The sequence below is a fragment of the Oncorhynchus gorbuscha genome, linkage group LG15 (assembly GCF_021184085.1).
Source record: "Oncorhynchus gorbuscha isolate QuinsamMale2020 ecotype Even-year linkage group LG15, OgorEven_v1.0, whole genome shotgun sequence".
NCBI lineage: Eukaryota > Metazoa > Chordata > Actinopteri > Salmoniformes > Salmonidae > Oncorhynchus > Oncorhynchus gorbuscha.
In genome coordinates this window covers 45,580,381-45,604,942 of record NC_060187.1, presented here as the reverse complement: position 1 = coordinate 45,604,942, position 24,562 = coordinate 45,580,381, and the positions used below count along the sequence as shown (strand labels likewise).

At 43.9% G+C, this 24,562-nt stretch overlaps 2 protein-coding genes across 5 annotated transcripts in view; one reads left to right on the top strand and one right to left on the bottom strand.

Annotated features, from left to right (window-relative positions):
• The window catches only part of LOC123997378 (rab GTPase-activating protein 1-like), a 173,795-nt gene extending 166,570 nt beyond the window's left edge, over positions 1-7,225 (top strand). For all 4 annotated transcript variants that reach the window (XM_046301540.1, XM_046301539.1, XM_046301543.1 and 1 more), the window contains 5 exons: positions 1,763-1,978; positions 2,607-2,690; positions 3,113-3,184; positions 3,546-3,743; positions 4,413-7,225. In XM_046301540.1, coding sequence (XP_046157496.1) covers positions 1,763-1,978; positions 2,607-2,690; positions 3,113-3,184; positions 3,546-3,743; positions 4,413-4,562 — 720 coding nt within the window. In that variant the 3' untranslated portion in view covers positions 4,563-7,225. The remainder of the gene's footprint in view (positions 1-1,762; positions 1,979-2,606; positions 2,691-3,112; positions 3,185-3,545; positions 3,744-4,412) is intronic.
• An 832-nt stretch (positions 7,226-8,057) lies between these two features.
• Positions 8,058-24,562, bottom strand: part of LOC123996827 (calcium/calmodulin-dependent protein kinase type IV-like) — a 38,633-nt gene continuing 22,128 nt past the window's right edge. The window contains exons 6-11 of the mRNA XM_046300575.1: positions 13,913-14,003; positions 13,323-13,397; positions 11,784-11,859; positions 11,399-11,525; positions 10,490-10,642; positions 8,058-10,065 (exon numbers count right to left, since the gene is read on the bottom strand). Coding sequence (XP_046156531.1) covers positions 9,553-10,065; positions 10,490-10,642; positions 11,399-11,525; positions 11,784-11,859; positions 13,323-13,397; positions 13,913-14,003 — 1,035 coding nt within the window. The 3' untranslated portion in view covers positions 8,058-9,552. The remainder of the gene's footprint in view (positions 10,066-10,489; positions 10,643-11,398; positions 11,526-11,783; positions 11,860-13,322; positions 13,398-13,912; positions 14,004-24,562) is intronic.

Sequence of the window (24,562 nt, the reverse complement as noted above, 5' to 3'; positions counted from 1 at the left end):
TGGGCTTGCCCTGTAGTTGTCATGTCTCTGTCATGTAGGCTAGATTCCGTTTCACCTCTCCTTCAGCCCCTTATTCATATTTTTCACCAACTCTGCGACGTTCACCCGTACGAAAGGACAGCAGGGCATTTCGGCAAGGGGTTTGTGTAGCACAAATGCAGAAAGTTACGCCGCCATTACAATTATTACTGACAAACGTTTGAAACGTTTTAAAGTTCATTGTTGTTTGGGACCATGTTCCTAAGTGCTTTTTATTTTTCTGAAGTTTTTATATAGTATTTTTTTTTAACGATACCTTACAGTTGAATTTTGTTGTACCTACTGCAAGACTCACGTTGTGTTTACGTTCATGCTATTCTGAATGTGATGCCTAAAGCACAGAGTTTTTATTTGTTCTGACCTGACACAAAATACAATAAAGTTTATTTTGTAAAGAAAACATGTTGGATGAGATGCTAAGCCGTCTTTCCAGAGAGCCTGAGTCACATGAGTTTGAGCATCCTCGTCCCTCATAACGAAAGACATGTAATGAAAGCAATTAGGATCCGTTTTAAGCCTGCCGCTGTGTTAGATGAAATGAGGCCACTGATCCGTTTGAAAATGTACCCTTTCCTTCCCTCCCTGAAGACAACCAATTCAACCATGTCAGATCAGAGATGACCTCAAAGAAAGAATAAGTAAGGAATGCGTTTGAAAAGTATTTGGACAGACCCCAACTGTTCACTTCAGTCCTCGTCCCCTTCTCCCACCCCTAAACACATCAGCCTCTGTGAAACACAGGGACCGGATACAGGGAAGGGTGTGGTGGAGGGAAGTGAGAGGAGGAGACAGAGACCAGTGGGGGAGGGGTGTTTTGCAAGATGGTGTGGAATGAACTAACTGACCTGTGAGTGTGAGAGAGAGAAAGAACTGACCCGTGAGTGTGTGTGTGTGAGTGTGTGTGTCTGTGTTGCTGTAGTATTTGTTCCCAGCATCATCATTGTTGTGACTCTGGATAGACCACAGTAAGAGGAGAAAGGTAAGCAGACTCCCAAGTCTGAGTTTATGCAGCTTAGCTCAGTCTCCTGTCTGCTTACTGCCTGTTGTCGGGCTTCCTGTGCGCAAACGGTGCAGCGTTCTTGTTTCAGCCAAGATGCGTCAAATCGTGAAGGGCGTGAACAGGATGGGGTTGGGTCAGGTGACTCAGCTTGGTCTCCATGACAACAGAAACATCTCCATCATTGTCATGTGAGACCACTTAGAGGCTGACAATCAAACATGATGGTCCTGGTCATAAGATCCTTTTTTATGGGCAACAATTACTTTCTGTGCCTGCCTGCCTGCCTGCCTGCGTGTGAGCCTGCCTGTTATATTTGAAATGGCGTTGAATGTATGCCAGTTTGTTGCATCGGATAACTGGTTATACGGTTTGCTTGGTTATTGTATATCGATGTTTGTTGGTCCTTCTCAGTTCTATTTGAAGGACCGTTGAACAAGCCTTCGTTCAAACACTGAAGCGTCGGGGGGAAATGGCACTAAACCTAGTCAACCAGTACAACAGGGATGCGGTTGTTACTGTACAATAAGGGGCAGGAAGTTCAAATGAAGGTCATAACGTTAGCTGTGTACTGTGTGTGTATGTGTGTGTGTGCTTGCTTGCTGTGTGTGTAGCAAATTAACTGTCGTTACATTTGCAGAAAGAACAGGTTGTTGTGTAAGTGTTTCTCCACATACTGTGCATAGTCTTATTGTGTGTGTGTGTGTTTGTGTGTGTTGCCCACAGAGAGAGAACCGTCGTCTACAGGAGGCCAGCATGCGTCTGGAGCAGGAGAACGATGACCTGGCCCACGAGCTGGTCACCAGTAAGATCGCCCTGCGTACCGACCTGGACCAGGTGGAGGACAAGGCAGACGTGCTGAACAAGGAGCTGCTCTGCACCAAACAGCGCCTGGTGGAGACGGAGGAGGAGAAGAGGAGGCAGGCGGAGGAAACCGCACAGGTAATATAGCACACAGGTTGCCAGATCTGTCTCTGTTTAAGCCAGCGGTATCACAACAGCATGGTCATATTTTCATGATGACAATGGGGAAAGTAACTTTGGCTGTAGCACAAACAGATCCGGCAACCAGGCTAAACGAAGATTGAATACAATTAAATTGCTAAGGTTCCCGGAAATCTTGCACCCCTTGATAAGCCACCAAGTGTACAGACTGTTGTTCCAGCTTCAGCGCTACTCATCAGGACAACCATTTGGCTGTATTTGGTGTGTTTAAAAACCCTGCAGCTCCCCAGCGCCATCTCTCGGTGACCACTGCTGGAGGCTTCCTGTGAAACCTGCAGGCCTTTTTCCTTCTCCCAGGTCTTAATTGCGGTGATAAGGATGATCAATGTTACGGTTGATTTTCTTTCTTCTTCTACAGATATAAATCGACATGCTCTTTCGCATAGACATTTAAATCAGTTATGATACCGCCGTTACCATTTTCCTGAGGTATAAACGATAAGAGGCACTTCACGCAAAGGTTACTCTCGTTTGTCTTGGTTTATGTCACATTGTCTCCCAATGTCAGTGTCCGGTGTCTGCAGAACGTAAAGTAGCAAAGTGCCTTCTTGCCCTGTCTGTCCAGATCAAAGAGGTGTTCAGGAGAGAGCTGGAGAAAGCTGAGTCGGAGATCAAGAAGACCACGGTCATCATCACTGAATACAAACAGGTAGGATCCGGAGTCACGCCGGAGAGGCGAGCGTCGCGTGTAGCCGTCATTCTAACTCCGTCGCCTTCACTTTTTTCGACCCAGATACAATACAATGAATCCTAATCCTACAGTGTCCCAAAAGTCCCATTCAATCTTAATTGAGATAAAAAATGGTCTGTATTTGATGGTGTTCCGGTGTATCTCAAAGGTCAATGAAGGTGTCCAGTGAATGTGTAAATGCTTTGTAAACAACAAGTAAAGCCCTCAAAGTCAACTCTTGTCCTCAAAGCCAGTTAGTTCCACAGTTTAAAAAAAGTGTTCCCCACTAATCAAGGACTGTTCGTGATCAGATAGAACAGAAAAGCAGCAGGCTCCAGACCTTGTAGGGTAAGAGTTGAATAACCCTGCAGTAAAGGTTGTCCTCCTGTGTGTGTCCCCAGATCTGTTCTCAGCTCAGCACCCGGCTGGAGAAGCAGCACGCTGCCACCAAGGAGGAGCTGGACATCATCAAGGTAGTAATGATGCAGGGCAATGATGCACACAGTATGTGTTATGTGACACCATATTATTTCTGATATTTTAGTTGTATATCTCCTGTGTTTTTGTTGTACCTTGTTATTTTTTTTTAGAAGCTATGCCGTTATCTGTGTTATTGGTGTGCTGTACTTTTGTGATCGATGGTTTTATTGAGCTGCTGCCTTGGTCATGTCTCTGACCTTAACAATGGGCTTCCTGGGGGTTGGGAAATAAATACAAAAGTGGAAATAAAAAGAAATGATTGTGATATGACAAACAGCGGTAGGCATTATGACAGCAATGCGTAACTGTACGTGTTGCTTCCGGTACGTGCGTGCTCCTCCTCTCTCCCAACAGAGTAAGGTGATGGCGTGTGAGCGCTGCAGGGAGGTGTTCAGTAAAGAAGGTCCTCTGCAGATACCCCCTCCCAGCAGAGACAACAGGGACAGTGAGCTGGATGAGGAGAAGGACTCCCTGAAGTCCCAGCTCAGAGAACTGGAGCTAGAGCTGGCCCAGACCAAACTACAGCTAGTGGAGGCCAAGTGCAAGATGCAGGTCAGATTCTATGCAGGCAGCAGCACTGCGGTATCTCACTCAATGCAGGGTCATTCCGTGTCCTTCCAGCAAGTCATGACACCCACCACTTCTCAGATTGTTCTGAAATCGTTTCTGTAGTTAGAAAAACCGATGAGATAAGCATTTCTGAAGCATTATTGTGTTGCGAAATCATTTGATCTCTGAGAAATTAAGCTAATTGATTGCACCCAAATTGGCATTTTTTATTTATTTTATTTGTAGGATTCATATAATCTTCTCTGTCTGACAGAGATCAGATTATATTTCAACGGAATAATGTTTCAGGAATGCTTATCTCACCTGTTTCTAACTAGAGAAACGAGTTCAGGACAATCTGGGTGTCGAAGTCCTCTTTCTTGTGCTTTTTTGAGGTGGAACGACTCTGTAGTGCAATAAAGTAGTATATATACACGCCTTCTGACAGTTGGTCCGAAGCCATTGGATATGCGTGTTCTATTTTCTATCCCTTTTGACTATTCATGATGTATTATGGTGGCTGACTCATGCTTGCTGTGATGACTAATATTCAGGCTTGCTGTGATGACTAATATTCAGGCTTGCTGTGATGACTAATATTCAGGCTTGCTGTGATGACTATTCATGAGTAATATGCTGACCGTTTTATTCCTTTATTCTGTCCACCCTCAGGAGTTGGAGCACCAAAGGGGCATCCTGATGAACGAGATCCAAGCGGCCAAAAACTCCTGGTTCAGCAAGACCCTGGGCTCCCTGAAAAGCTCCGGGGGCAGCGCCTCCCAGTCCCAGCCCCCCTCTTCCCCCAAAGAGGGGCCCCCGTAATCCCCTACAGAGACCAACCTGTCTGGGGGGGGGTCGTCTACTACAGTATATGCACAGGAGAACTTATGAACACTAGCTAAATAACACCTGAGACAATGCAGTATTTAGTTTCCGGGGAGGGGGAGGGATTGCCACAGAACAAAGTTCGTCCTTTACACATCTTCCTCTCTCTCAAGCCACGCCCAGCCACCCTCAGTCACTTCTTCAATTCAGCTTTGGTGAGACTTGACTGTGTCAGGTGTCATCCTTCGTGGTGTGTGAAACCAAGATGGAGAATGACTGATAAATCTAGTGGGTTGTCATTTACACTGTAGGCCGGGGCTCGGCTCAGAATTCTCTTCAGCAAAATGGGGTCTTTGAAATGAGAGGATTGCAGGATGCTATAGGAACTCTGTAGGTCCTTCGCAGCGCCATTGTGGACATTCACTACAGCAACGCCACCTAGTGGTTATGTATCGCTACTGCTGAGTATAGCTTATCAGCAGGATATGTGGCTGACTGATATGCTGAGAACAAACCTAAATGCTTTGGCAGCCTTGACCCCGACTTGCAAGGATTGCGCAGCAGTTACCGGCAGTAGTTTACCGTCTTCATTTTAGGAATATATATTCACTGCTTAAACAAAGGAAACTACTTATACAAGCATCTTCTGCATAACATATCTTTACAGCATTCCAAAAGGGGACACTGCATTCAGAATCTAAAAACAAAATCTTGTTTGTTCTTTATAGTAATATTACATAAACTATGTTGTCCTATAAATATGTATAACTAATTATTGATCATTTTTAATCTTGTACAGTTCTAAAACAAAAAAGGAAGACGTGCTCTGTACATTAATTGTTTTGTTTTTTTACTGTTTAGAATTTGAATGTCGTCTTTGTAGATGTTGACATAACTAAGCACAGTGTGTAAAGGTCTGAGTCAGGTGCATCTCTGTTCACCCAGAAGTCAAATCCTAGGTAAACTGCGTGACTAACGTCTGTTGTCCATGCGTTTTGGAAATGGAGCGATCCCGGCAAGAACGAGGTCTCCATCCTCGCTTAAGGAAACTCTCGGGCCAAAGAGTTTTATCCGAAAGACCGGAGGTAACCTAACTAATGTGATGGCTACAGTACGGTTTAGGAATGACCCGTCCCATCTCTTCTTTTGGCAGCAGTAATCTGACTCTACCTTGCTGCTTTAACAGGACCCAACAGCTACTTTACAAAGCCGGACACTCACCTAACCAGGTCCTGTGAATTGGGGCAGTATATTGTACTACAGACACGGTTTCCTATTGCATATGAAACGTCATGACGATCCAATTAAATCGCACAATAGTATTTCACACCTCTGATGATCATTTTTTATGATGAGGTGAACAACATTCCAAAACGTCTGTCCAAGCCAAGGTCCCCATGTGGTTAACTAATATGTTGGAAACTCTCTCAATAGCAAAGCCCATGCATGTGGTTTAGCATATGTTGGAAAGACTTTCTCAATAGCAATGCCCATGTGGTTTAGCATATGTTGAAAATACTTTCTCAATAGCAATGCCCATGTGGTTTAGCATATGTTGGAAAGACTTTCTCAATAGCATTGCCCATGTGGTTTAGCATATGTTGGAAAGACTTTCTCAATAGCATTGCCCATGTGGTTTAGCATATGTTGGAAAGACTTTCTCAATAGCATTGCCCATGTGGTTTAGCATATGTTGGAAAGACTTTCTCAATAGCAATGCCCGGTCGTTACACTCAGTTTCTAGAGCCATATAAATGGCCGTTTTTTGCTGTCTCATATCACTGCTCTGTGTATACCTGTATGAATTCACACACTTGTATGTGTGTCCAGCACCGACTAGTTCCGGTTGAAATGGTTTGCTTCCTTTTTTTCGACGAAGCAGTGACTTTTTATTTTTTTCTTAAGCCCAGATCCATGTAAACGAAAGAATCGGAAGAAAGCCGTCTCAATATATTATACTCTGAAAGGATCGTCACCTGTGCCATAATGACATACCTGCCCGCCATTTTAAGAGCAGAATGCTACTACAGAGGGATCCGGGTCACGTCCCATTTGTCTTAACCCGCTTCCTTTCCTCACCTCCATTCCTTCGTGAACACGGATCTGAAAAACTTTGACGGTTGATTGAATGTAATATGATGCTGTCCAGGCGTTTCGCCTATTAGTGGTTACAATGGAAAGGTAGAGACATAAGGAAGCCAGTTAAGAGTCATTTAGGACACAGCCATGTTTTTCGATGTGTTACGTGACGGATTTCAAGGCGCTTTAGCCAGTGTCATATTAAGTTTAACGAGGTCCCGGCCTCTGTATGTTATGTGCACTAACATTAATATGGTAAACACTATTTTAAATGTTAATTTTGTTATTCAGAGAACAAATCTACTTTCTTTTGTTATAATTCCTATTTTTTCTGTTGTTGAGAAGACAGTGGGCAAATTATAATCCAACTACAACGATGCAAAAAAAATAACTTCAGATTCACAATATTGTACAGTAAACTACACTTCAACCGTTGTTCTGCTTTAGTTTCCAACATGTTGGAGTTGTCCCTCCATTTTCCTCGTCATTCCCACGTGAATCAGTGACATGCTCGAACTCTAATGGTATTTTCTGTACTGTAATCGTCTGACGTACATCAATAAAATTCCATTCTCTGTCCACCAATTTTCATTATTCTTTCATTGTTTCGTTTCATGGTTTTTCTTTTATCTCCAGTTCAAACAAAATAACAAAGCGGAGACCCAGTCACATGTTTTGCTAAACAGCTGAGGTAGTTTTAACCATATTTTGAGGAAGTAGTTTTTTTCAAATTACATTGTTCACAAAGAATGGAGTAAAAATGTGCATATTTCGGGCTTTGATTGGGTACGACCGTTGAACTAATAAGCTCATGAGATGTTTCTATATATTCTTCATGAATCAATGTGTCTACACCGAGTGTACAAAACATTATGAACACCTGCACTTTCCATGACATAGCTGTCACCTGGTCAGTCTATGGTCCCTTATTGAGGTCACTTGTTAAATCCACTTCAATCAGTGTAGATGAATGGGAGGAGACAGGTTAAGGCTTGAGACATGGATTGTGTATGTGAGCCATTCAGAGGGTGAATGGGCCATACAGAAGATGCCTTTGAATGGGGTATGGTAGTACAATAGGATTTGTGTCAAGAACTGCAACGCTGCTGGGTTATTCACACTCAACAGTTTCCCGTCTGTATGAAGAATGGGCTGCAACTCAATATTAGGAAGGTATTCTTAATGTTTTGTACACTCAAACATGAATGATATACACTAAGTCCAAAAATCTATGAGCCAACGGCAGATTGCCTCTTTAATCAAATCAAACGTGTGGAGGAGATTCTCATATCAGCAGCTTGTTATAAAACTGATGTAACCCTCCCAATGCAATATTGGACTTGAAAATCAATGTTTTATTCCTTTTATATCAGCACACAGCAACTACCATCTTTAAAATATATTTCTGTAGAATACAATAATCAAATCCAATTCATTTAGATTATTTTGATATGATGAAACATACAAAAGGTATAGAAGTGTACACCTCCACTACACTCCCCCTCTGACTGATGTTAAATCATCTCATGTTTTCTTAAATATGTCATCTTCCCCCAAAATATTAAAAGGTAGGGTACATTTAATTTTAGAAATGAAAAATGGGAAACTGAGAAACAGCAAAACAAACACAACTGTTAACTACATCCCCACCAATCCCCAAATAAAGCATTTGTAAGCAATAATAATTATCAGTAAAATATCCATACTTTATACATCATTTCATAGGTGTAAATGTATGGTTTATACATGTGTTAACATGTCAGCAATATAATCCAATTTGGCAATGAAAGCGAGTGAGAATACATGTTAGCAGGTGAAGGTTGGCTCTTAAATTAGAAATGGACTATTTTAATGACACACTTCCATTTGATCAGTTATTTGAGTTCCATCGAGAAAACATTCACCTCGCAGGTTTTTACCTGGCACTGACAATATCATTCTAATGTTGTAGAAAGAGACTGCTTCGCCTGATACAGTACCTCAACTCATCTAATCATTTCTTTACAGATTTTGCTTTACTGGGTTGGAAGCCCCTGTACAAAAAAAGGAGGTAGAGAGACTGGTAGCTCCAGTGAGGTTGTTGAGATGATTACCATGTATGTTCCTTCATCAGATAACTACCACAGAATGAGGTTTTACAACCCCTGTTTGGGTAAACAACTGAATGAGAAAATTGGTTTCAGCCTCAAATTAATCTCCACTGTTCAGCCATATATATATTTCCAAAGGAATAAAAGTGCAATTTGACTTAGATAGTAAACGACTAGCAGTGTGAATGCTTTTTTGCGAACTATATAGATTAATCTGATAATATACAGTGCAAACATTGGATCATTACAATTAATGCAAAATACACCGTAACTATATTCATAAGCTCACAAATACAATACCTTTACTACCTGAATGCTATGCAAGAAAGGGAGGGTTATGTACAGTATATATATATCCATGTATTTGCATATGAAGTCAGTAGATTCCAACATTGAATAGTAGAAAGGTGTAGAGTATACAAAGTATGAAATCAAGTTGTCTTTTCAAGTGGCATTTGAAGAACAATAAGTCTCGTTCAGAGAGGCCTTAAAGTAGAGAAGTTTACAGCAAGTCGGCAACAGTTGAAACCAAAGTCAAAAGCTCATTTGCACATTCGTTACGAGTCTCCAAACTCGTTGCGCACAGCAAGGGAAAAAAATAAATATCAAGTTATGTATAGCACTAGTCTTTTGTCCCGGATCAAAACGGATATGAGGCGAGATCTGAACAAAGACATCCGTTCCTCCATCCTTCCTCCTCCGTGTTGTCATCTACCATCTCACACTACAGCAACAACGGCCATCAGCTATCTTAGAACAACGGTCGGAGGTCCTAGGTGAGTGTCGCCACCCTCTTTCTCTTTGGTACCTGCCACTCACTAACACTGGGTCGTTTTACTGCCAGACTCCACCCCCATGGTGAATCCATTGCCAAGGCTCTTGGGGCTTGGGGGACTGGTCTGGACTGGGGAGGAGGTCTCCCGCTTGATGGAGGCGGAATCCATCGAGGAGCAGCTCTTCTTGGGCACCCTGGGCCGTACCACCGCCGTCTTGGGGATGACCGACATCTGTCTCTGTCCATCAATTCCCCTTAGTGGGGGCCTGGTGGGCAGACAGGTGGGGGAGGAAGCCCCAGACAGTAGAGGAGGGATGGGTCTGGGATTGCGTGGCGGCAGGGGCGGAGGGCACTGGTCCTCCTCATCCTGGGTCAGGGTGGTGTCTGTGCCCTGGTTGGCCTGGCCCTCCTGGGGGTCCTGATCCTGGGGAGGGTCCTGCTGCATGCTGCCCTGCCTGGAGGTGGTCTTGTCAGATCCGGGAATATCGCAGCTGTCCGTGCGCCGCCGGGAGCCCTCGTGCATGCGGCTTGTGGCCACCACGGCCTTCATGATAGCCTGCAATCAGAGAAACATGGCACACCACTGTCAGTCACCAAGCCTGCCACGAGCCATCTTATTGCAATGTAAGAAAGACAATTCCTTGAGGCATAGATCCCAATTAAGACAGTGGTAGAGCCACAAGCTTACATTTCCAGAGACAATCAGAGCAACGTCCAACCATTCAATGTTGGACGTTGTTTGTTGTTGCCCATTGTCGTTTGACATGGTAAATAACTTTTTTATTTTTCCCTTCAAATGAATGGAACAGCTGGAGCGAGATCTACATTAGCTTTTAAGCTAATTGATGCGTTGTCATTTTTTTAGCATAGGTTTGTCAATGATGATTCTAGCAGTGCTTTCGCTTCCATTTTTAAAGAATGCGCGTTTACTTGATTCTACATTGCCTTATTTGGGACCCAAAATGAATCCCATTGCTCACCTTGAGTTTGCGCCGGGCGTTGAACTCCTGTAGCTTCCTTTGAGTGGTGTCCATGTGGGAGAAGCGGGCAGCCTTGCCCAGTACCCAGGGGTGCTCCAGAGCCTCCTTCACCGTCAGCCTCTTGTGATGGTCCTGCACTATCAGCTTACTGACCTAAGGGGGGGACAGGCAATGGGACAGGTTGTTATTAAACATAATTCAAAACCAAAAAATGAATATGCATAACCATGCTAATATAGAGTATAACAAGATTTGCTTGAATCTGGCCCTGAGCAAGTTTCTTTTTTTTTTTTACAGAGAAACTGGGGATATTATTTTTAATTGGGAGTTTGATTTTTTTTTATTAATCAAAGTGAAATAGTTGTGAAATATTAAACAGAATATAGTGTAGGGGTCGGCAAACACATGACCCGAGGGATGTTTTTTTGGTGAGAAATTATTTTAATAAAATATTTTTTGAGGCTTAGTTGTTGTCAATTTGCACTGTACAAATTATTAGAATTATGTTTCGGCCCCCAACCATCCGCTCTGATCAAAATTGTCCCTCGGCTGAATCTATTTGCCTACCCCTGAGAATGGGTGTAACGCAACATATGCTCAGCAGTAATCCATTTTCTGCCATATGGGGTTTTCCTCTGGCCCTGATGAAGCCCGAGACAAATTGCATTCTCCTAAAATAAAGGGTAACATACATTTTCCTAAATTTAACAAACCAATATATTGTATTTGTCAAACCAGTTGTGTAAAACATGTATTAAGGGCCTGCAATCAAATAAAAAGAACAGACGTTGTACATTTACAGTATTTACATAATTCAATCATTAACAAATAAAAAAAGAAAGCAGAAACAGCCACACTGTTATTCATAATAAAAGCCTCTGGAGTGCAATGCTTCGCATCGGAACTCACCAAGTCCTTAGCGTTGAGGGAGACCTCATCCCACCAGGGGGAGACAAACTCATAGTCGCAGTTGAGGATCCGGCTGTACATATACTGGTCTCCCCTCGGATCGAAGAAGGGTTCAAACCCACACAACCTAAGTGGAAAGGCAACATTTCCCTCTGATTATTTGTTTCGCCACTTTCACTACTTGTTTTAAAGACATTCGTTTTAAAGACCTTAGACCCCGCTCTAATAGACTTGCAACGGTGTACTACCTCAGAAATCCATATGACACGAGGAAAGGGTGAGATTAGCTGCAATACTGTAATGAGAGGACTTCAAATTGCCAGCTACCCACTCTGAGTACATGCAGATCTTGGGACGGATTTTGACATGGTTTTTTTTAACTCACAAGATGTACAGGATGACTCCCACTGACCACATGTCCACTTCAGGACCATAGGCATTGCCTCGGAGGATCTCTGGAGCTGCAGGGGAGAGAGTGAGGTATGGAGGGCCAGCTGTCAGCTCCCACACAGGACACTTCTTTTTGACTCATATCAGTCTCTCAAACACTATGTACTATCAATGTTATTTCTGTTGATGCTGTACTCTATAATATCCATTCAAGCATGCACTACAGTATATCTGTAAATAAAACTTAAACACAATATATATATATTTATATATATTTTTGTTTTGTGGTTGAGGATGATTTATTTGACTGATAGCGATCCCACAATGTATGAAATATATCTACAGTGCTTTCAGGAAATATTCATACCCCTTGAATTCTACTTTTTGTCCTTTTACAACCTGAATTCAAAATGGAGTAAATCATTTTTCTTTCTCACACACCTATCTGCACACAATACCCCATAAGTGAAAACATGTTTTTAGACATTTTGCAAATTTCGTGGAAATGAAATACGGAAATATCTCATTTACGTAAGTATTCACACCCCTAAGTAAATACATTGTACCTTAGGCAGTGATTACAGTCTTTCTGGTTAAGTCTCTAAGAGCTTTGCACACCTGGATGTTTTTTGCCCATCTACCAATAGGTGCTTTTCTGATTTTAGCAGAAAAGCCTGCAGTTTGAACAAGGCTTTAGAGACTTACCCAAAAAGACTCAGCTGTAATCGCTGCCACAGGTGATTCTAACATGTATTCACTCAGGGGGTTGAATACTTATTTAATAAACAAAAAATTACAATTAAATCAACTTTAATCTTTCACTTTAACAAAATGTGGAAAAAGCCAAGGGGTGTGAATACTTTAAGGCACTGTATATACTATTGTAATGAAACAGGCAGGGAGTGTAGCGCGAACCTTCTGGTCCGAAGCCCTGTGCCATCGACTTGTCCCACGAAGGTATGCCTAAATAACTACCGCCCCGTAGCACTCACGTCTGTAGCCATGAAATGCTTTGAAAGGCTGGTCATGGCTCATATCAACACCATAATACCAGAATCCCTGGTCCCACTCCAATTCACATACCGCCCCAACATATCCACAGATGACGGAATCTCTATTTCACTCAACACTACCCTAGCCCACCTGGACAAAAGGAACACCTACATGAGAATGCTGTTCATTGGCAACAGCTCAGTGTTCAGCACCATAGTGCCCTCCAAGCTCATCACTAAGCTAAGGGTCCTGGGACTAAACACCTCCTTCTGCAACTGGATCCTATACTTCCTGACGGGCCGCCTGCAGGTGGTGAGGATATATCCGCCACGCTGACCCTCAACACGGGGCCCGTAAGGGGTGTGTGCTTAGTCCCCTCTTGTACTCCCTGTTCACCCACGACTGTGTGGCCACGCACAACTTAAACCCCATCATTAAGTTTGCCAATAACACGACGGTGGTAGGCCTGATCACCAACAACAACGAAGGAGAAGGTGACCAACTGTATTCTCATTAGGATAACTGTTAATCCATAACTCACCGCAGTATCCTGGTGTGCCACACACCGTCTTCATGGTCACTTGTTCATCTATTATCTTCGAGAGGCCAAAGTCAGCTGTGAAGATCGGATAAGGGTTTAGTCTCATTGGCCATATTTTATTGTGTATCATTCATGCCACAGTATGCCACAGAGGAATAGTTGATCTTTACAAGACCACTCACTACTTGTGAATTATGGGCAGGAGTTACAAAAGAAAACAAAGTAACACATGCCATATCACAGGATATGTCTGGTCCTGTGTGGCTCAGCTGGTCGAGCATGGTGCTTGCAACGTCAGGATTTAGGGTTCGATTCCCGCTGTGGCCACCCATACAAAACAATGTATGCGTGCACTACCGGAAGTCACTTTGGATAAAAGTGTCTGCTAAATGTCATATACACTGTGTTTTTATTATTATATTAATGTCCAGATCCCAGACCAGGTCATATTCCTGCAAGAACTCCTACCAGTAATATTTTCTCATCTGAATATGAGAATAATTAAATAAATAAAACATTTGGCATTTTGATATTTTGACCAAACTGCAAACGGTGGCACTCCCCGTCAGTGCCACCACCTAGTTGGTTACCTATCTTAAGCCGGGCGTCCAAGGAGAGGTCAGCGTAGAGAAGGTTTTCCGGTTTCAGGTCACGATGCACCACCCCATTCTCATGCAAATACTGTGACACAAAACACAAAAGAACAAAACAGTTGCAACCGTAGTTGAATCCACTGACTGTAAATCGCCCTGAATAAGAACGCCTGTTTAAATGACCAAAAATGTCAAATGAAGTGCGTCGCTGGGAGCATGTGTCGATAATGAAAAGATTGAGAGAAAGGGAGTGCTGCGCTCAGATCAGCATCATCCATTCAAATCTTTCCTTAACATTATAATTATTTCACAATACCGATGAGGGATCGGCACCTAGCGAGATATTACCACCTACGGCTGCAAATATTCAAGTGACTTATTGACGCTTTCCTGAACCAGTGTTTGTACATTAGAGACCTCTCTGACGCCGAGGAAGCTCAGATTCAAACTCCCATTCACCCAGAAGTGGCACCACAGAACCCAGTGGCTTGGTGGGGGGAAAAACTATTCTGGGGCCCGTAGTTTTTCCTGATCGTGTAATCTAACCTGGTAAAACTCTAGACCTTATACGGTATGATGTGATTCATCTGTTGTAAAAAAGGATGCAGAGTGATATAGAGATAAGGAAGGATTAAATACACAATGAATAACAATAACTTGGCGAGATACAGGGGGGTACCAGTACCAAGCTGAAGTGCAGGGGTATGAGGTAATTGAGGTAGATATGTATAAAGTGACTAAACAACAGGATACAGTGGGGCAAAAAAGTATTTAGTCAGCCACCAATTGTGCAAGTTCTCCCACTTAAAAAGATGAGAGGCCTGTAATTTCATCATAGGTACACTTCAACTATGACATACAAAATTAGAAAAAATCTCATTTTCACTTCTCATTTTGTCTGTCATAGTTGAAGTGTACCTATGATGAAAATTACAGGCCTCTCTCATCTTGTAGATAATAAACCGTAGTGTATGTGATGGGTGAAAAGAGCTGATGCAAAAAAATGGTTTACGCAGATAGTCTGGGTAGCTATTTGTTTAACACTTAAACTAACTATTTAGCAGTCTTTAGGCTTGGGGATAAAAGGTGCTCAGGGTCCTGTTGGTTCCAGACTTGGTGCATCGGTACGCTTGGGGTTTTTCCTTGGCTCATCGTGCTCTAGCGACTCCTTGTGGCGGGCCCGGGCACCTGCAGTCTGACCTCGGTCGTCAAACGGTGTTTCCATGTTGGCGCGGCTGGCTTCTGGATTAAGCGGGCGGGTGTTAATTAGCGCGGTTTGGCGGGTCATGTTTTGGAGGACGGACGACTTGACCTTCGCCTCCCGAGCCCTTTGGGCAGTTGCTGCAATGAGAAATCGAAATTGGAAGGAATAAATAAATAAAAATAGGCCTATAGCCTACTGTTATATTTGCATTCAACTTGGTTTTTATTTAAAGTATATTTTTATATGTCGCTTGTTTGTATCAATTGCAAAGACACTGGCAACTTTGTATTTATAGTCATATTTTGTTCTGAAGTTGTCAGCGTCACAGAAAGATTGATAAACCATGTGATTCTATGTTTAGCGGAGATCTTCTGTGTATGAAGTTACGTGGGAGGGTATAAAAAAGCATCTAACGACACACTTAGCTGTTCAATATGTGGTCTGAGGCAGGCGTTCGATTTTCAAGTGCAACGTTAATAACGATGGTTTCGGGAAACTGCTCTAAGATTTAAACGATGCTCCTACGAAGGTTCTAACAATGAACGTAGCCTTAAGATGCTTTTGGGAAACCGGGCCCTGTACTGTTGTCAAACCTGACCCGGGCCCTGTACTGTTGTCAAACCTGACCTGGGCCCTGTACTGTTGTCAAACCTGACCTGGGCCCTGTACTGTTGTCAAACCTGACCTGGGCCCTGTACTGTTGTCAAACCTGACCCGGGTTCTGTACTGTTGTCAAACCTGACCTGGGCCCTGTACTGTTGTCAAACCTGACCTGGGCCCTGTACTGTTGTCAAACCTGACCTGGGCCCTGTACTGTTGTCAAACCTGACCTGGGCCATGTACTGTTGTCAAACCTGACCTGGGCCCTGTTTCCCAAAAGCATCTTATGGCTACGTTTTTGTTGTTGTTGTTGTAATTATCTCTTTATTTAAATGTCCCTTTTTCTTCTTTGATCAGGGTTTACACAGACAACAAAAGAAGCACACCACACAGACAGAGTACAGGGAGTTAAGTAAAAATACAGTAAAACAAATATCATACAATTCAAAGACAGCAGTATCATTTATATGGGCCATTTATGGGCGGTGTTCTACATAATGGAGACCATGTTTTCCAGAACTTTTCAGTCCTCTGGTGCAGGTCAAAAGTGAGTTTTTCTGGGGGAAGAATAGCAGAAGCCTGGAGAGTGGCCACATCCTTGCAGATGGTATTTCTGGTGTGGAACTCAACAGCAAAATTCATTTTGGGGCTAAATAGACATTCAGATTCAGGCTCAAATACAATGTCACAGTCAAAATAAAGTAGGTTTAGGTTTGGTGAAAGAGCAAATTTATTATCTATGATCTTCTGAATGAACCTCATTCCAATAAGACTGGATTCTATTACAGTCCCAAAATACGTGCATATAGGTGCCAGGAGCTTGTTGACAGTTGAAACATAAATGTGATGCATTCTGTGAAAGTCGAACATGTCTAAGTTCATCGTTTATCAAATCAAAAAAAAAAAAAATTGTCACATACACATGGTTAGCAGATGTTAATGCGAGTGTAGTGAAATGCTTGTGCTTCTAGTTCCGACAATGCAGTAATAACCAACAAGTAATCTAACTAACAATTCCAAAACTACTGTCTTATACACACAAGTGTAAGGGGATAAAGAATATGTACATAAAGATATATGACTGAGTGATGGTACAGAGCGGCATAGCCAAGATACAGTAGATGGTATCGAGTACAGTATATACAAATGAGATGAGTATGTAAACAAAGTGACATAGTTAAAGTGGCTAGTGATACATGTATTACATAAGGATGCAGTAGATGATATAGAGTACAGTATATACAAATGAGATGAGTATGTAAACAAAGTGGCATAGTTAAAGTGGCTAGTGATACATGTATTACATAAAGATGCAGTAGATGATATAGAGTACAGTATATACGTATACATATGAGATGAATAATGTAGGGTATGTAAACATTATATTAGGTAGCATTGTTTAAAGTGGCTAGTGATATATTTTACATAATTTCCCATCAATTCCCATTATTAAAGTGGCTGGAGTTGAGTCAGTGTGTTGGCAGCAGCCACTCAATGTTAGTGGTGGCTGTTTAACAGTCTGATGGCCTTGAGATAGAAGCTGTTTTTCAGTCTCTCGGTCGCAGCTTTGATGCACCTGTACTGACCTCGCCTTCTGGATGATAGCGGGGTGAACAGGAAGTGGCTCGGGTGGTTGTTGTCCTTGATGATCTTTATGGCCTTCCTGTGACATCGGATGGTGTAGGTGTCCTGGAGGGCAGGTAGTTTGCCCCCGATGATGCGTTGTGCAGACCTCACTACCTTCTGGAGAGCCTTACGATTGTGGGCGGAGCAGTTGCCGTACCAGGCGGTGATACAGCCCGCCAGGATGCTCTCGATTGTGCATATGTAGAGGTTTGTGAGTGCTTTTGGTGACAAGCCGAATTTCTTCAGCCTCCTGAGGTTGAAGAGGTGCTGCTGCGCCTTCTTCACGATGCTGTCTGTGTGGGTGGACCAATTCAGTTTGTCTGTGATGTGTATGCAGAGGAACTTGAAACTTGCTACCCTCTCCACTACTGTTCCTTCGATGTGGATAGGGGGGTGTTTCCTCTGCTGTTTCCTGAAGTCCACAATCATCTCCTTAGTTTTGTTGACGTTGAGTGTGAGGTTATTTTCCTGACACCGCACTCCGAGGGCCCTCACCTCCTCCCTGTAGGCCGTCTCGTCGTTGTTGGTAATCAAGCCTACCACTGTTGTGTCGTCTGCAAACTTGATGATTGAGTTGGAGGTGTGCGTGGCCACGCAGTAGTAGGTGAACAGGGAGTACAGGAAAGGGCTCAGAACGCACCCTTGTGGGGCCCCAGTGTTGAGGATCAGCGGGGTGAAGATGTTGTTGCCTACGCTCACCACCTGGGGGCGGCCCATCAGGAAGTCCAGTACCCAGTTGCACAGGGCGGGGTCAAGACCCAGGGTCTCGAGCTTGATGACGAGCTTGGAGGGTACTATGGTGTTAAATGCCGAGCTGTAGTCGATGAACAGCATTCTCACATAGGTATTCCTCTTGTCCAGATGGGTTAGGGCAGTGTGCAGTGTGGTTGAGATTGCATCGTCTGTGGACCTATTTGGGCGGTAAGCAAATTGGAGTGGGTCTAGGGTGTCAGGTAGGGTGGAGGTGATATGGTCCTTGACTAGTCTCTCAAAGCACTTCATGATGACGGAAGTGAGTGCTTGGTAGTCGTTTAGCTCAGTTACCTTAGCTTTCTTGGGAACAGGAACAATGGTGGCCCTCTTGAAGCATGTGGGAACAGCAGACTGGGATAGGGATTGGTTGAATATGTCCGTAAACACACCAGCCAGCTGGTCTGCGCATGCTCTGAGGGCGCGGCTGGGGATGCCGCCTGGGCCTGCAGCCTTGCGAGGGTTAACACGTTTAAACGTTTTACTCACCTCGGCTGCAGTGAAGGAGAGGCCGCATGTTTTGGTTGCAGGCCGTGTCAGTGGCACTGTATTGTCCTCAAAGCGGGCAATAAAGTTATTTAGTCTGCCTCGGACCAAGACATCCTGGTCCGTAACGGGCTGGTTTTCTTTTTGTAATCTGTGATTGACTGTAGACCCTGCCACATACCTCGTGTCTGAGCTGTTGAATTCTACTTTGTCTCTATACTGACGCTTAGCTTGTTTGATTGCCTTGCGGAGGGAATAGCTACACTGTTTGTATTCGGTCATGTTACCGGTCACCTTGCCCTGATTAAAAGCAGTGGTTCGCGCTTTCAGTTTCGCCATCAATCCACGGTTTCTGGTTTGGGAATGTTTTAATCGTTACTAATCGTTACTATGGGAACGACATCTTCAACACACGTTCTAATGAATCAGCGTATTCGTCAATGTTGTTGTCTGACGCAATACGAAACATATCCCAGTCCACGTGATGGAAGCAGTCTTGGAGTGTGGAATCAGATTGGTCGGACCAGCGTTGAACAGACCTCAGCGTGGGAGCTTCTTGTTTTAGTTTCTGTCTGTAGGCAGGGATCAACTAAATGGAGTCGTGGTCAGCTTTTCTGAAAGGAGGGCGGGGCAGGGCCTTATATGCGTCGCGGAAGTTAGAATAGCAGTTATCCAAGGTTTTGCCAGCCCTGGTTGCGCAATCGATACGCTGATACAATTTAGGGAGTCTTGTTTTCAGATTAGCCTTCAGATTAGCCTTACAATGAATGCAGCCTCAGGATGTATGGATTCCAGTTTGCAGAGTCAAATAAAGTTCGTTCAGAGCCATCGATGTGTCTGCTTGGGGGGGGAATATATACGGCTGTGATTATAATCGAAGAGAATTCCCTTGGTAGATAATGCGGTTGACATTTGATTGTGAGGAATTCTAAATCAGGTGAACAGAAGGACTTGAGTTCCTGTATGCTTTTGTGACCACACCACGTCTCGTTAGCCATAAGGCATACGCCCCTCTTCTTACCAGAAAGATGTTTGTTTCTGTCGGCGCGATGCGTGGAGAAACCAGCTGGCTGCACCGACTCCGATAGCGTCTCTCCAGTGAGCCATGTTTCCGTGAAGCAAATAACGTTACAGTCTCTGATGTCCCTCTGGAATGCTACCCTTGCTCGGATTTCATCAACCTTGTTGTCAAGAGACTGGACATTGGCGAGAAGTACACTGGGGAGTGGTGCACGATGTGCCCGTCTCCGGAGTCTGACCAGAAGACCGCTACGTTTCCCTCTTTTACGAAGTCGTTTCTTTGGGTCGCCGGCTGGGATCCATTCCGTTGTCCTGGGTGAAAGGCAGAACACAGGATCCGCTTCGCGAAAATCATATTCTTGGTCATACTGATGGTGAGTTGACACTGCTCTTATATTCAGTAGTTCTTCTCGACTGTATGTAATGAAACCTAAGATGACCTGGGGTACTGATGTAAGAAATAACACGCAATAACACATTTTTATTGGATAAGTATTAGAATAAGCCGCCTCAATATTTGCAGCCACAGGTGGTCATTACTTTCTAGGAGCTGATCCGTCGTCAGTATTGTGAAATATTTTCAATGTTGAAGGTACGATTTAACTGGAGAAAGCTGATCCGAGAGCAGCGCTCCCTTTCTTTCGATCCTGTCAATATCGACACATGCTCCAACGATGCACTTTGCGACCCTTCTCTCTGCATGGTGTTTTGGGAAAACGCTTGCTACATCTTCTGCTGTTATAGGAAAGATACATCGTTAAAACACTTGTAAGCCTAAGTTTCATCTCTATTGGGAAACCGGGCCCTGATCAGTTCAAATGCAAGCCGGTGTGGCACTTGTTTCAAAATGAGTTTGGAATGAGTTTTGAGTTTTGAGTTTGGAATGAGTTTTGAGTTTAGTTTATATTTTTGTCTTTCAAAATGGGGTCCTTCCCACCTTTTCTGTCATGCTTTACAATATGTGAGATCCTAAGCGGTCACCATCTCTGACCCTCCCCCATGGTACAGGCCAGCAGAGCTCAGGGACATTGATTACTGTTTGACCGAGCCAAGCCTGGACTGATTGTAAATCAATAGTAATCATCTGACAGAAATATGCTACTGGATCAATAAATACTCAAGGATACAACATGATTTATCTCTGAATGAGTCACAATTCAATAGTGTTTAGGGTTGGAGCCAAAGCCTGTCCCCACACCGGTCCTTTACAAATTAAGATTGGACAGCCTTGCCTTATAAATGTTATTGCTATAGCCCTACCCAGCAGCATACTACTCTGCATCCAGCTGCTGGCTTGTCTCTGAAGCTACACAGGGTTGATCCTGGTCAGTCCCTGGATGGGAGACCAGATGCTGCTGGAAGTGGTGTTGGAGGTCCAGTAGTCATTCTCTCCTCTGGTCTAAGGAGATCCCAGGGCAGTGAAGGGGATATTGCCCCACATAGGTTTTTTTCTCTTTCGGGATGGGATGTTACAACTGGTATCCTGACTCTCTGTGGTCACTAAAGATCCCATGACACTTAGCGTAAGAGTAGGGGTGTAAACCCCGATGTCCTGGATAAATTCCCAATCTGGACTTCTTACCATCACCTTCCACCTAATCATGCCCTGCTTCCAATTTGCTCATTCCTCGCCCCTGTAACTCTTCCCCAGGTCGTTGCTGTAAAATAGAATTTGTTCTCAGTTATCTTACCTGGTAAAATAAAGGTCAGTAAATAAATGATACAATACCTGCCTATGTATTGTCATAGCCCTAGTAATCAAGGGCACCCCAACCCAGAAGCTGCCACAGTTGTGTAGCTGGATGTTGAGTTCTGTCACCTTTAGATACGCAGTCAGTGGTAGTCAAGTACATTTTGTCCATCTGAAGCACACTTTTACCACGAGAACAAATCAGTTCATGTTAACGTCAATGATCACAACTGTGTGGACTAGATGACAGATCTGTACAGGCGTTGACACTTGAAGAACAGAGAAAATGTCAGAGAGCAGAATGTCAGAGGCAGCAGAGCAGCCGAAAAATAATTTGGGATGTTGGCAGTGATGCCCTTTACAGTGTATATACAGTACTTCCCCAGAGTCAGGTGAACTCATGGATACCATTCTTATCACTGTGAGACCTGAGGGACACAGCCCAATCAGGGCTTCACTTGGCAGGATTAATTGAAACTCTAAATGTGCAGCCCCTGATCTAATATTGAATTAACAGACGGGGCCCGTTGCTGCAGTAGCTCAGAGGCTCTCTGACTGCTCTCACCATCCTATTCCTCAAGAGTCAAGAGAGTTCCGACTCTGACTACCGGATCGGTTGCAGTGTTGTAAGGTTACCATGAAAGCATCAAGTGAAAATAAAAGGAAACATTGCCCTTAAATGGTGGAACTATGAAAATAATGTGTTCAAGAGGTAGTGGTTAGAGCGTTGGACTAGTAACTGAAAGGTTGTAAGATCGAATCCCCGAGCTGACAAGGTACAAATCTGTCGCTCTGCCCCTGAACAGGCAGTTAACCCGCTGTTCCCAGGCCGTCATTGAAAATAAGAATTTGTTCTTAACTGACTTGCCTGGTTAAATAAAGGTTAAAAAAAGGCAATAAACTACTTATCTGGTAGAAAAAGGCCTATTTCACTTCCTCAAAATCCCCAGAATGAATCTAAGACAACAAGAAATCTGTAATTAATTTTGTCCAAGGATGTTTAATTTTACACATCACTAAGGTGTTTGGGGCAGTATTTCTCATGTTCCAAAAAATTGCGATGGGTTGTATTACATTATGTAAACAATGTGACCAAGCGGCGCAGATTACTGTTTGATTTGAGAAGGGTGCTCCTCCCTCACCACTTTTGCCCGTTCACGCCATAGCCCGGTAATCTTAATCAAACTCCCTCATTGTTTGGAGAGAGCCTAGCATTGTTTTATCTCATACTCCACACTGCTTTGGTGGAAATGTTCATAGAGCCAATTCAACAGCTCAGACACGAGAGGTATGTGGCAGGGTCTACAGTGAATCACGGACTACAAAAGGAAAACCAGCCCCGTCACGGACCATGATGTCTTGCTCCCAGACAAACTAAACAACTTCTTTGCTCGCTTTGAGGACAATACAGTGCCACCGACACGGCCTGCTACCAAAACCTGTGGGCTCTCCTTCACTTCAGCCAGCGTGAGTAAAATATTTAAACGTGTTAACCCTCGCAAGGCTGCCGACCCAGATGGCATCCCTAGCCGCGTCCTCAGAGCATGCGCAGACCAGCTGGCTGGTGTGTTTACGGACATATTCAATCAATCCTTATCCCAGTCTGCTGTTCCCATATGCTTCAAGAGGGTGACCATTGTTCCTGTTCCCAAGAAAGCTAAGATAACTGAGCTAAATGACTATCGAGCTGTAGCACTCATTTCCGTCATCATGAAGTGCTTTGAGAGACAAGTCAAGGACCATATCAACTCCACCCTACCTGACATCTTAGACCCACTCCAATTTGCTTACCTCCCCGATAGGTCCACAGACGACGCAATCACACTGCCCTAACCCATCTGGCCAAGAGGAATACCTATGTAAGAATGCTGTTCATCGACTACAGCTCAGCATTTAACACCATAGTACCCTCCAAACTCGTCATTAAGCTCGAGATCCTGGGTCTCGACCCCGCTTTGTGCAACTGGGTCCTGGATTCCTGACAGGCCGCCCCCAAGTGGTGAGGATATGAAACAACATCTCCACCCAGCTGATCCTCAACACTGGGGCCCCACAAGGGTGCATTCTCAGCCCTCTCCTGCAGTCCCTGTTCACCCATGACTGCGTGGCCATGCACACCTCCAACTCAATCATCAAGTTTGCAGATGACACTACAGCGGTAGGCTTGATTACCAACAACGACGAGCCTACAGGGAGGAGGTGAGGGCCCTCGGAGTGTGGTGTCAGGAAAATAACCTCACACTCAATGTCAACAAAACAAAGGAGATTATCGTGGACTTCAGGAAACAGCAGAGGGAGCAGACCCCTATCCACAACGACAGGACAGTAGTGAAGGTGGAAAGTTTTTAAGTTCCTCGGCGTACACACCACGGACAAACTGAAATGGTCCACCCACACAGACAGCGTGGTGAAGAAGCAGTGCCTCTTCAATCTCAGGAGGCTGAAGAAATTTGGCTTGTCACCAAAAACACTCACAAACAGCATCCTGTCGGGCTGTATCACCGCCTGGTACAGCAACTGCTCCGCCCACAACCGTGAGGCTCTCCAGAGGGTAGTGAGGTCTGCACAACGCATCACCGGAGGCAAATTATCTGCCCTCCAGGACACCTACACCACCCGATGTTACAGGAAGGCCATAAAGATCATCAAGGACAACAACCACCCAAGCCACTGCCTGTTCACCCCGCTATCATCCAGAAGGCGAGGTCAGTACAGGTGCACCAAAGCAGGAACTGAGAGACTGAAACAGCTTCTATCTCAAGGCCATCAGACTGTTAAACAGCCATCACTAACATTGAGTGCTAGCCACTTTAATAATTAAAAATTGGATGTAATAAATGTATCACTAGCCACTTTAAACAATGCCACTTTATATAATGTTTACATACCCTACATTACTCACCTCATATGTATATACTGTACTCTATACCATCTACTGCATCTTGCCGTTCGGCCATCGCTCATCCATATATTTGTATGTACATATTCTTATTCATTCCTTTACACGTGTATAATGTAGTTGTTGCGAAATTGTTAGATAACTTGTTAGATATTACTGCATGGTCGGAACTAGAAGCACAAGCATATCGCTACACTCGCATTAACATCTGCTAACCATGTGTATGTGACCAATAACATCTGCTAACCATGTGTATGTGACCAATAACATCTGCTAACCATGTGTATGTGACCAATAACATCTGCTAACCATGTGTATGTGACCAATAACATCTGCTAACCATGTGTATGTGACCAATAACATCTGCTAACC